Source organism: Scomber scombrus, chromosome 8, assembly GCF_963691925.1.
Source record: "Scomber scombrus chromosome 8, fScoSco1.1, whole genome shotgun sequence".
Lineage (NCBI taxonomy): Eukaryota > Metazoa > Chordata > Actinopteri > Scombriformes > Scombridae > Scomber > Scomber scombrus.
The window spans coordinates 12,630,315-12,644,389 of NC_084977.1; the positions used below are offsets into that span (position 1 = coordinate 12,630,315).

General features: G+C 38.6%; 1 protein-coding gene across 1 annotated transcript; it reads left to right on the forward strand.

Moving 5' to 3' along the window:
- The first annotated feature begins 568 nt into the window (after positions 1 to 568).
- crlf1b (cytokine receptor-like factor 1b) lies at positions 569 to 12,496 on the forward strand. Its single transcript, XM_062424259.1, has 7 exons — positions 569 to 623; positions 2,941 to 3,219; positions 3,861 to 3,990; positions 4,237 to 4,409; positions 6,597 to 6,754; positions 7,189 to 7,357; positions 12,270 to 12,496. The coding sequence occupies exons 1-7, from the start codon at positions 569 to 571 to the stop codon at positions 12,494 to 12,496; spliced, it is 1,191 nt and encodes a 396-aa protein (XP_062280243.1).
- Positions 12,497 to 14,075: the final 1,579 nt, after the last annotated feature.

Sequence of the window (14,075 nt, forward strand, 5' to 3'; positions counted from 1 at the left end):
AAATATATAAGAGCGTAAAACGTGTGACAACAATCCCTGGTCTCCCCTACAATTCAGTAAATGTACTTATACATTACACAACTATAATTTGTAAAACAATTAACAGTCCAGAAAGTGTAGTGTTGTTTTAATTTCCTGACACTGTGTGTTTCTACTTTCTACTGTGTGTGCGCGTGTGTGTGTGTGTGTGTGTGTGTGTGTGTGTGTGTGCGTGTGTGTGTGTGTGTTTGTGCGCGTGCGCGCGTGTGCGTGTGTGTGTGTGTGTTTCTGGGAGGGGGCTGTGTTGGAGAACAAGGGAGGCGCAAACACCGTGAACCTGAGTGTTGTCGCTGCCTGCTGCAGCTCCAGAGCAGCACTGAGTTTAAAGGAAGCAAACCTCGTGTTTCCTGCAACAGCCTGCATTCAGTGTCCTGACTTCCACTGGAAGAGGCAACATTTGGTCTGACAACAGCTGCTGGACAGTGAAGCTGCGCACCAACTTCACCTCTGTCTGCTCCTTGCGTCTTTGAAAAGTGGGAAAGGACAGTCAGGGAGGAATAGAGCAGGGAAAACTGCTATTTAAAAAAGCATGTTTACCTTCATGTTTCTCGTCCTTCTTCCACACGTGTTGCTCTCTTCGACAAGTAAGTACCAAACTTTACACACAATACAGCTCTTACTAATTACCACGTTAGTGTCGGTTCAGAATTGCAGCAGATGGAGGTACGCTGTCATCTCCTGTGTTTAGACTGGCAGCAGCTGACTGAAAAATTGAGTGTCAAGATTTGAATCAGTTATTTCACATAATTCACAGTATCTCACATTGAAATTAGCATAAGGAAGAGGGAAAAAAGGCGACTAGTTGGTTCACCGGGTTCACCAGCTGTTATTATCACCCCACCTATAATAATTATAACAGGTATGCAGTACACTGAATTGTAAGTAACCACAGATATTTTATGGGCCATTCCACTTCAACTATGCTCTCATTTGAAAAAGAGAAAGCAATAACCCTCTATCACCATATATGTCATTTATATCTTAATATTCATGTATTATAATTTGATAGGTATTATTTCTGGAGAATCAATTGAGAGACTATTTATGGATAAAATAACTTAAGTTCTTTGTTTTTTCTAATCCAGTGAATAGAATACCTGAAAAGTCAGGAAACCTGTTCAGATGAAAAACTCATAAAAATCCAGTATTGTCCACAATTACCTAATCCATCCACAAAGGTTTAACTACCAAATCTCTGACAGTGGACAAATCTATACTTTCTCATCACCCAACCCTATTGATTCGAGGAACTTTGTTTAATATTCTGGAAAAAGTTTGGTACATTTTTTGTTTTTATTAGTCTCTGACCAACTAACTCAAAACTGAGATTATAGTTTAACTGTAGCGTTTTCAATTAAATAAATCTAAACACAGCGACACCACAACAATCATGAGGTGGGATTTTGCAAATAATGGCAGATTAAAGTGAGTGTTGTTTATTAGACGTGGTGGTGATGAAGCTGATGAGACAAATTGAAATAAATGGTGTTCGTCAGTTCTGTTGCATGAAGGAAATGTGAGAAAGATGTTGATACTCCAAATTATTATTACCATGCACAGACTGAGAGACTGATCTGCAGGTAGCTTCTTTGTGTGTGTATGTTGATTATTATTTATGCATACGTACATTGTGTTTTAAAGTGAATCTCACTCACTTAGGCCCAGAGGTTAATCCTCACGCGTCTTAAAGGTTGCAGTCATCTCGGTGCAGATTAGATCACATTAGGTGCCGCTGAACCCACTGAGGCTGGAAACAACGTTAGGGACACACATGTTAGAAAGCTTGTCCACCGCCCACCTGAAGCACAGTTAATAAAACTCTACACTTTAACCCTCATATCTCTGTGAAGGACCCCAGTGGTAACATTCAAACACACAGCAGAGCGTTGTTCATGGCATCAATCGTAAAGGCAAACTTAAACTCTTAGAGGGGTACTTGTATGGAAAAGCATTTAAGGATTTTACCGACAAACCAGGATGACCTTTTGAAGTTGTCCTGCTCAACCACCATAAATCCACTTCATTACTGGGTCATAAATATGTGCTGAGCTCCGACTCTTTGTTGTGGTGCTGCTGAACTCCTTCTCACACACAAATGCAAATAAGTTTTCGTACGGTTGGCAAAGGATTTGGAATCAAATTATTTCTTGTTAGAAACGTTGTAATTTCGCCCTTTAGGTCCACTGGCATTGTGGTGTTTTCATTATTCAACCAAATAAAACTGCAGACAAACGGCTGCCCAGGGTCTAATCCGTGATGTTATTGAGGAGAGTTTAATCAATGAAAGTTACGGGATGAGCGTGAGCTAAAAACGTTCTGTAAACTCAAATGCACGATGGTGTTGTTAGAAAAAGACGCTGGGAAGAGTACTTTCTGGCTTTAGTGACATTTAGATTTTGTTAGTAACATTTTTAAAATTATACATAATGAAAACATGGTAGACAACTGAGTTGGAGATTGAAATTTCAGAAAAGTACTGTGTGCATAAATTTAAAGAAGCAATGTTTCAGCATGGACCATCATCAAGCATAAAACACACAATACAACAGAAGCACATGTTGCAAAGAAACCGAACAAAACTTTACAGTCATTAAATGGTCAAATGTGTGCACAATCAGTTGTCAATCTGTATCATTTTTAAACAAACAGTTTAAGCAAACATGCTAAATATTTGCAGGTTCCCGTCTCTTAAATGTCTCAGGATTTTGGACACTTGGTCAGACAAAACAAGTTACTTGAAGAGAGAGTTAAGTTTTTTGATATCGGCATGGCTTAAAAGAGTGTCTGTGTGTTTGTGTGTGTGTGTGTGTGTGTGTGTGTTTGTGTGTGTGTTTGTGTGTGTGTGTGTGTGTGTGTGTGTGTGTGTGTGTGTGTGTGTGTGTGTGTGTGTCCATCACCCAGACGTGGCAGTGATCTCCCCACAGGATCCTGTCCTGCGTATCGGCTCCAGCCTGACAGCCAGGTGCACTCTAAGCCACGGACTTGGCCTCCACGCCAGCACGTTGTACTGGACACTGAATGGGATGCGTCTGTCCGACAGCACCTACAGCGTGGTGAGCCCTGACATCCTGAGTGTCTCCCTTCACAGCCTCAACGGCTCCCAGCAGCAGTCTGGAGACAACCTGGTGTGTCACGGAGCAGATGGACACGTCCTCGCCGGTTCTTGTCTCTATGTGGGCAGTAAGTGGAGGCCTGTCTGTCTGTGCAGAGTGCGATCATTACTGGTCCTGTTGTTTTTACTGATAGTGTTTGGCTGTTAGTGGAATTATCTTTGTTAAAAGTTTTATAAAAGTATTGCATGCTTTAAAAAAAGAGTTTTAAAGAATAATTATTAGTCAATATGTTTGGAAAAAGAAAAGATATAATGTATTTTGAGCTTTAGAAAGAGTTGTAGTTTCTTAAACGCGAAGGCATACTGCTTTTCTTTTTTTGTCCCTTCTCATCCCCACAGTCACCATGAGCCCATTTCTCACAACTCTGACATAAAGTTTAACTAACCTAAATGATAACCCACTTGATAACTCAAAGTTAGCTTTATTCAAAGTGGGAACTAATGCCTGATTTCATCAAGGTTAATTCAAAGTTATTCAAAGGCTGTGTATGTGTGTCTTTGTACATTTACCTTGAATAACTATGCTGAAACTATGCTATTGAAGATTTATGAGTCAACAAAAGTAGAGATGAGTTCATATCTAATTCACTATCTATTACTATCTCTATTTATTTCACTGCATTCAAATTCAATATGTGGACACCAATTATTCAAGAAGCTCTTAAAATTAGTGGGTTAATTTGTGTTTTCCTTTCATTCATTCTAACAGTGCCTCCAGAAAAGCCTATCAATTTAATGTGTTGGTCCCGTAACGCCAAGGACTTGAGCTGCAAGTGGAGCCCGGGGAGCCGGGGTGAGACCCACATCCGAACCAAATACACCCTCAAGTACAAATTGAGGTGAGCGCCCCAGACCTGCTGCAGCTCACAGGTGATCACCTCGTCCAACACCAATCAGGTAGACTAGCAGCTAATGTGCACCATGAAGTTCATCATCTTCAACACATGCTATGCTCAGAGGCTGCAGTATGTTGTTTTGCTTTGGTACCAACTGTTAAAAAGTGGAAAAAAATCTTTTTGAGAAAAAAACCCCAACAAATGTCAAGAGTTTATTTTGGTCATAAGGCCTGCTGTGTTTCTGTCCAGGTGGTATGGAAAAGAGAAGGAGTGTGAAAATTACAGCACAGGGAGGCAGCATAACTCCTGCTACATCCCCCGCAACCTCGCCCTCTTCACCCCATATGAGATCTGGGTGGAGGCAGCCAATCAGCTGGGCTCTACCACCTCTGACATCATCACCCTGGACATCCTAGATGTAGGTGAGTAAATTTGGATGACATGTTTCTTTATTTTGACTCCTAGAGATTAATTAACACAATATCGTACTGTCGCTGCTCTCTCCTCTCCTCTCCCCTCCTCTCCCCTCCCCTCCTCTCCTCTCCTCTCCTCTCCTCTCCCCTCCTCTCCTCTCCTCTCCTCTGTTTGTTTGTCTGACGATCTCTCGCATATGGCAAACACACTTCTCTGGGGGAGAGGGGATTTATTTTAATGATTTGGTTCCTCCACCCCGTTGCTCTCACAGTGTTATGGGTTCAGGCTGCAGCTCTCAAACATAAACAGTTTCATTGTAAAAGTTAACAACACAGCATATGCCTCTTAGGTAATGTATTCACAGGTTTCACAGCAAGAAATTTAGGTTATGATGTACGAGCAGGGTGCAAACTACAGGGGAACCAGGGGGAGCTTGGTCCTCTTAATAATACATGAGCTTCCTTGAAAACATGATTGTGATTTTTTTTTTCTTCATCGCTAATTCACTCAGTGTGCGCATTACTCCACATTTCTCCCGCCATTACTCATTTGTCTGTTTTGTAATCAGCATACAGATATGTCAGATGTGTCAAAAAAGAAAATAAGGAGGCTTACATGCAAATTTCCCTCAAATTTCCCTCAATGATTTAAAAAAAAGTGAGCTCTTCTAAAAAGCCAAGGGATTGTTCAAACCCTGTGTAGGAGCAATAGCAGGTATTCTCGAGCGGAACTCAGTAGAACAAATAAAGTACATCAGCTGGCAAACAGTGTCGCATACCGGCAGGTTAAAAGCAGGAAAAACATTTACAAGACATTTTATTAACCTCTCTTCCTTCCTTTGTCTCTCGTGTCACTTTATCTCTCCCTTTATCTTTCTCTGCGTCAAATCCCTTTGTTTGCAGGCTTTATTGCAGTGGATAAATGTTGTATTTAATGTTAACCACTGGGACAACGTGATCTCAGCAGGAAGTAGAGACTGACCTGAACAAAAGCCGAAGGGGACTGCTGAAGGGGAGAGGGAGACACACATAAATGAAAGTTAGCCAACAGATTTAATTTGTCAAGCAAATATTAATTAAGCTTGCTTAATTAAAGCTTGCTTGACTGACTAGCCTGTTGGTTAAGAAGGATACAACATAATCACAATGTCTGCAGTTCAATTCCAAACACAGATTGTTGTTGCATGTCATCCCGCTCTCACTATTCAAATGAAACTGCCTATCAAGCCAATGGGGCCAGCCGCCGTAGCCTAGTCTAAGCAGATACCAAATGTAAGGCCTGATTAAGCAGCTGAGTATCGAAGAGCAGAGATGACAGTTGGACTATTGAGTGCTCCATGGCAGTCAGATGATTGTAGCTTAGCCTATGCAAATACAATGTAGATATAAGGCTGGGTCAAATACCAAATAAATCTTTGGCACATGAGAAATGTCTCCTTTTAAAATATCTTTGGCTGCAGGTAACAACGAAGGGTGACTAGATAACATTTATCAATGCCATTAACAGTATGGAGCATCTGACCTTCACCTTAAGAATGATATAAATAATATGTATGGTACAATACTGGGAAAAAATGTCCACATGGATAGTATGTGCCTGTATGTAATCCATTATATGCGTAGAAAGATGCAATTACTATGTTGTTCATGTGAGCGCAAGTAAATATACTCTGATGAATATACCTGAGCTGTCCAAAAGCAAGTCCTTTAATGAACTGTCCTTTTTTGTATTTGAAGTTACAAAACAATAAATAATTTAGTTCACTGCTTTACTTTTGAAAGTATTCCATCTTGACTAAAACTATACAGTATAATCACAATTGAGTATTAAGTTTAGTTTAGTTTAATTTAGTTTCACCATAAATTCTACTACAATAGAAAGAGAAACATTGATTAAAATAATACAATAGATACTCTTACTGATACTGATGAATGTGGACTCTCTTCGCTTCAAAATTGAGTTAAATTTAAGACATAAATAAATGATCTAATACACAAGACAGACAGCTGTTAGTTGGCGCAGCACTGATCACCTTCACCATGTCTTACTGAAGAAGAAGGATGCAGTATAATGCTTGTCTGCACAACACTCACTGTGAGTTTCATCTCTCTCTAGAGGTCACTTGGACCTCCAGTGTTCTCGCTTTATATACTGTACATCTGCTGTACACACATTGTAAACGCTTGTTTTTACAGTGACCACAGACCCTCCTGCCAACGTGCGGGCGAGTCGTGTCGGCGACCTCGAGGACCAGCTGACGGTCCGCTGGGCCACCCCCCCCGGGCTCAAGGACATCCTGTTCCAGGCCAAATATCAGATTCGCTACAGACTGGAAGACAGCACCGAATGGAAGGTGGTCCACACACACATATCCACACAAAGCCCACACACACTCTCCTATAGTGATGACACTTCCGTGGCTGGAATATTTGCAGCACAGATGCATCTATTACATTATGAACATAAAAGTTGCTGCTTCTTAATAATTAATAAAAAACCCTGACTGCTTGTGATTCATTGCTGGTAAAATTTGAAACCAGGCTTTGACCCAAAAGTGCAGCAGCAGAGCTTTTAAAAACAGTTCCTTTGAAGTTTTCTGGCCACAGCTTCTTTATATATTTTTTCTCTGGTGTGTATGTACGTGCAGTATGTGTTAGATTCAGTGGTTATAATCAATAAAAATGAAAAAATAAAAAGAGTGAGAGATGCAGCAAATATCTCTTTGGATTTTGACATACAAGTGCTATTAAATTACATCCTCTTTTGTCATGTTGTTCCCTCTCTCAGGTAGTGGATGATGTTGGTAATCAAACGTCATGTCGTCTGGCAGGCCTTCGTGCTGGGACTGTCTATTTTATGCAAGTGAGGTGCAACCCAGTAGGCATCTATGGCTCCAGGAAGGCCGGCATCTGGAGTGACTGGAGCCACCCGACTGCCGCCTCCACACCTGGCAGTGGTGAGTGTTTACACTGCAGAGGACAACACATTGGAAATGTCTTGGTTTACCTTAAGATGCGTCAATCCAGGTATGATTTTGAAGAACTATGTGAGTTCAGAGCAAATGCTCTGAACACCATGAAAATAATCACTGAAATTTGAATTCAACTAAGCAATGCCTGTTTTCTGCACATCCAAGACTAAATCAACTAAATATTTAAAAATATACTGAGGTCTTTCCTTTTAATGACTGTCTCATGGCTTAAATGGCCTTTAAATGCTTCCTGCACATGACAAAACTTGACCATCCGTTCCTTTTCTAATAATCAACCTTTCATTGCCAATTAAAGCCGGGAAAACAATGTCCTCATCCTTGATTCAACATCCTGAACAAGCAGATCCAAACCGCATGTGACCCAAGAGAAACCAAAACATCAATAGGCTATGTACCTTGATAGAGATCTCTCAGCAGAGGATAAGAAGGAACTGCAAAGAGCTAGGGGGACATTTGATAGATTTTTGTCGTTGGCTTCAAAGATTGATCAAGTTAGAAAGCTGGTGCCGTGCCACAAACAGGGCCCATAAAGCTTGAGTGGAAGCAAGTTTGGGACCAAGAGGAGCCGATAATGAGTTACATAGGTTATGTGGTATTTGCTCCACAGAGGAAGGAAGCTGCTATCGGGCTCTGTTGTTTGCCATAAAGAATTGATTGTGGCAGACTTATGACTTCCAATAGCCTCCCCATACCCAGAAAGCCAAGTATGGTGTATAACCTTCACAGTTCAGGACATTAAACTGAGAAATATCTTTCTTTATATGAAACTACGGCCCAGTTTACATCTCGTTTTGGAAAATGAAGCAACATGAATCATCATAAATGTTCACTGAATGCAACTTAATGTTTCCTAGAAGCCTTTGCATGAAGAGACATGCTGAATATTTTTGTATTAAAAAAACTTTTTAATAGTACGCCAGAGCATTATTTTAGTGTGAGAAAACCAATTTGAGGAGGAAACATTAGAAAAATGTCCTGCTGTCTATTATACTAAAACACTTTGAGCTCTGGTAAGTCGTGAGAGGTCATGATTTATAACATAACATATGACAAGAAGTTATTTGATTAATAGCCATGCTAGCAGCTCTGTGAAGCTGTACAGACACAGTGATGCTTTGGGCTAAAAGCATGTTAACGTGGTGATCCTAGCAGGTATAATGTTTACCATTATCACCATCTTAGTTTAGCTCGTTAGTATGCTAACACTTGCAAGGAAAAAAAGCTACATAATAAGAATTTGATAATGACAGGAGACTACAATACTGCACTGAATGTAGATTTGGATGAAAAAAGGCAAACAAACTAAGAATTGCCATCTGCAGCATATAATGCTTTTTTCTAGCATCATGACCTCATTATACTTAATTGACATAACGGAGACTGCAGAATCTGAAGCTAACAAGATATACTGTACATGGAGATGAGAAAATCAGGCAAGCAGAATAGATTATTATATAACATCATTTATTGACTCCAAAAATTAACAAAGTTAGGATTAAAGAGATTTAGGTCAGATCATCATCTTATAATTTTGAGCATGTGCACCACAGCGTTTCAAAGGGGCCCAGGATACTGGAAGTTAAATCAGCAGCTGTTTAAAGATAAAGAGCTCACTAACAAACTAATTCATGAAAGATTTCCTATGTAGTAAATAATGATACAGTGGATGCTTTTAAATGCACCCAGAGGGGACACTGCATTCAATACAGCTCCAGAAAAATTGAAAACCGTTTGGAGGAAGAAAAAGCATTTCAACACTATATATATGCACACTAATCAATTAAAAAGCCATTAGAACATTTGTTGGAACAACACAAATGCTTGTTAAAATTGTACTCATTTCAGAGTCCTCCAGTGGATTTATCACACTAAAATATGAGCCCCAATTTTCAATATGATAATTCTGTAAAGTAAACAAACTTTATTACACAGGAGGAGTTATATTAAGCCATTTAGCTCTTTTGAAAAGGTGAAAGTCCAACAGCCGATGACCTGATAGACTTTCATCAAACCTTCTATGAGTCTATTAAAACATATTTGCTTAATACCTTCAAATAGTTATATAGATAAAAAACTTTCAGAGACTCATCACAAAGGTTTCATCTTCACTATTATAACAAGCTTCATGTGGAAGGTTCACAGTTCAGATAAATGAAAGAATTGAAGGCCACTTAGACTACAATGTATCAATACTAAAATATTCGCTAAATGTCTCATAAACAGATTTTAAAAATCACTACTGAATAATATTCATCCAGAATATTAGTTGGATCAGTTGGATTCTTATAAGGAAGATCTATCAGTGACAATATCAGACAAATAGTCATAAAATGAGATATTATGGATTAATGAAAACACCTGCTTTCATTTTTTTTTTTTTTTTTGCTGAATTTGAAAAAGCATTTGATGAAATACATTTGGATTTAATTAATTAATTTTTAGAATATTTTAACTTGGGAGATTCATTAATAAGTTTGATAAAAGTCATTTATAGCAATAGAAATTTTATCTCAATAAGAATGAATAAACCAAAACTCAAGGTTTAAGAATAAATTGGTCCAAATTCAGCCAAAACTTTTCAGTTATTTCCAGATTGAAACCTAACTGAGACAAATGCGCTGTGTGTACTGTTGTTGAACTCTGTGGTGATCTGCCACTAAAATGGTCTGAATAGTCCAATAGATGTCCTAAATACATAACCCTAAATATATAGAACACATTACAATGGAAAACTGACAGAAAGATATATAGAGCTGATAGAAAATGTAAAGTTTGGAGAATGAATAATATAACCTTATATGGTAAAAATAACAGTGATAAAAATGTTTTAGTAATTCCTCAGTTTATGTGTATTCTCATGTCATTACCTTCAGCTGTCTCAAATATATGAACAGACTGTGTTCTGTTTTTTTATGGTTTGGTAAGCCGGACAAGATTAAAAGAGCTCGTCTGTGCCATGATTACAAACATGGTGGACTTAAACTGATAAAACTTGAAGCACTCAACTTTGCACTAAAAGCATCCCTTATACCTCCATTTATTTTCAATCTGCAGTGGTTCTCAGTAAAGTGATTATCTGACATGTTGCCCCTACATTAAGGATACAGCATGAATGAACAGCAGAAAAATAATCAAATATATAAAAAGTATCTGCGGCACCAGAAGCTGTTCAGTCACAATAGTAGGGTTTGTTTAAACATTGTATCACAAAGGAAAGTTTTGCATGCATTTTGATGTCTACATTATAATTTTACAACAAAAACTAATCTACAGGTACTTGCCCACAAAGAAAATACTTTAAAAAAAAAGCATGCATACAACAATGTGTAGATTTTGTGTGGAGGAAGAGGTGTCAGATCTCCATTTATTTGGGTATTGGAAGGAAATTGCATTAGTTTGGATTAAAGTTGATGAGTGAATATGATTAATAATAATAATAATAATAATAATAATAATAATAATAATAATAATAATAATAATAGTAACATCATCTTTATTTATATAGCAACTTTTAAAAACAAAGTTTACAAAGTGCTTTGACAAACAAAGCAAAAGCAGTACAATTCAAAGCAAGAGACACGACACAGAGAGCAGTAAGAAGACTGACACTGATAAGATGAAGGTAGAGGACAATGAAATACAGTAAGACGATGATGAAAATATAATATAAAAATATATATAATAAAATAAAATGAGATAAAGTAAAATAAAATGAAATAAAAGACAGTAACAATAAACAAAGAACATCACATAAAAGCAAGTCTGTAGAAATGAGTTTTGAGAAGTGATTTAAAAGAAGTTACTGATTCTGCAAGCCTTATTTCCTCGACCAGGTCGTTCCAAAGCCGAGGGGCCTTGATGGTGACAGCGCTATATGGCTATATGTACTGCACTGTTACAATGAGAAGCGCTTTTTTTCCTTTCTCCTTTTTTTCCCTCTTTCTCCTAATTTGTTGTTGTTGGTGGTGTTATTATGTTCCTTTACATGTATGTATTCCTTTGACTTTCTGTAATAATGATTTTAAAAAAGCAGCTGAGGAAAATGTCATTAGTCTTGCAGATATTTTGTCATAAAACCAAATAATTGAACTAATTGAAATTCAGGGGATGACCAAAGTGATTTAAAATTCCTCCTGAGGGAGACATTAATGTGTGTGCAACATTTCATGGCAGTTCCTCCAATAGTTGTTGAGACATTTCTCAAAATCACAGATGTAAACCTCATGGTGGCGCCACATAAAAAGTCAGAGGATCACCAGTGCCATTAGACTGTATTCTCTGTGGACCATGAATGTACAACATTTCATGGCAGCCATCAAGTATTTGTTGAGCTATTTCAGTCTGAACCAAAGTAGAATGACAACATGGGCATACCACCTCACTTCTAGCACGATTTGCTTTCTGTCACCATTATAATCTTCTCAGCATCAATACTGCTTTCCAAGAAGTCCTGGGTACATATATTGTACATTAAAAATAAACAATAATACAAAAAACAATAATAACAATAATAACAATCTGCACAGCCAAGTAGATTAATCAAAACCTAAAATAAAGGACATTTCTAGCATTTAAATATCATACAATTAATAAAAACGATGAAGGTCTCTTCTACTGAGTGTATTTTTCTTTCAAATGTATTTTCAATTCAAAATAAAATGTTGACTTATACATTCAGTCATTGGAAAAAAGTGCCAGAAAAAAAAAAGAAATATATGAATCACATCTATGCATTACCTGGCAAGCAGCCTGTGTTTTCTGCACCCCACCTTGTTCAAACACTTGTCCTAACTGTAACCTTGATGCTGTCTTTTCTTCCTCCCTCCCTCCTCTCCCTCCTTTGTCTCTCCCCCTCCACCCGCCTTTCTTCTCCCAGAGCGGCTGCAGAGTGGCTCATGTGATCCTAAGCCTGGTGAGCCGAACTCCACCCTGCGGCGGGAACTCAAGCAGTTCTTCGGCTGGGTCCGCAAGCACACGTCCGGCTGCAGCGGCATGTCAATCAAACTGTACGATCAGTGGAGGGTGTGGCTGCAGAAATCGCACAAAACGCGCAACCAGGTAGGTAAGCAGAACCTGTCTCTCTTATTTCATTATCTCTGCTGAGCCCATCTCAGAAATACACACACACACACACACACACACACACACACACACACACACACACACACACACACACACACACACACACACACACACACACACACACACACACACACACACACACACACACACACACACACACACACAAGGAGCCATTGCTGCATCAATGTCCTGAACTGAATTTCTGACGCTGCCTTTGTCATGCCATGTGGTCAGCGTTTATACAAACACAAAGAGGACAGATTCCTCTTGAACTGGCTGGCTCTGTGAAGTCTCAGTCCGTACTTTATGATCAGGTAAAATGTGTGGTTTTGACATTACTGGCCCAGAAGTGGGAGCATAAAATATGCTCTCAGTCATGCACTCAGATTTTATTACATATTTTAACAATGTAGACTTCCGCTCTTCAGCTGATGACCACAACAAAGAGAAATGAACATGTAAATGTAATCAACAGCCCACTGTAATGTTTTCCTTTTGTGTTTTGTTTTGTCTCGGCATGAGGAGCCCCTTTCACAAAAATAACTTCAAATGGCCAAATGGCACGCAGAGGCCCGGCATCCTCTGTGTGTTTATGTGACTTTGTGAGAAGTTCAGGTCCTCGCTGCTGCTCAGTCCTTGAACTCACAGAAACCTGCACTCCACCTGACTCAATTAGCTTAGCAGAAGTCTCCTTTTTTTTCACATGCCGTCACCTGAATAATGTCTTTGTTCACGAAGCGTGACAGATTCCCATTGATTACCTTGAGAGAGAAGTAGCAGGGGGCTGACAGAGATGCACAGTGAATTAGAAAGTGATAATACAAAGAGAGAAAAGTGCCAGCCACACAGAGCAATTAACATCTTTGTGCTGATTTTGAATTACCTAGTTTATTTTTCACTGAATTGCCACGGTATCAATCTCTTTGTTTTGTCTTTTCAGATTCTACAAGACGATAATTCATAGCACAGCCACTCAGCACTCTTGTGGTGTTTAATTCAAGAACAGCATCAAGAAACACTGATGAAAAAAAAGGCCACGAGGGTCCCAGTTTTGTCCGACGCCCTGGCTGAGGCATACTGCAGCGTTTTGAACATGCAGTTCTGACTTGAGTTTAAAGGACCCAGGTGGAAAATAAGTGTGAGTGAGACAATTCAGCCTGTTTTTCTGCCATTTCCACCAGCCAAACATTAACTGAACTGTTATTGTATACAAAGTCATGGTAACAGTTCAGATATAATAATAATATAATAATATAAAATAAGCAAATATCAGAATGGCTAACAAATCACACAGGCGTCAGAAAAACAATTATTTCAGTGAATTTGGAAGGATATATAAGACATGGGTATGTTTCCAGGTATTTTTTATAAAGCAATCATTGCCTTTTATACTTTTAAATCTAAAAATGCATGAATACACCCACTTTTATTATTGTTACAAACATATCACTTACTGTCAGTTAATGGTTCAGAGAAATAAAAGAATCACTGATAAGCAGCGTAGACTGTAATCAGACATCAGGTGGTGTAAATGTTATGTATCATCCATATATGTAGATATTCCTACAAGGCAGAACGATGTTGGTTGAATCAGTGATTA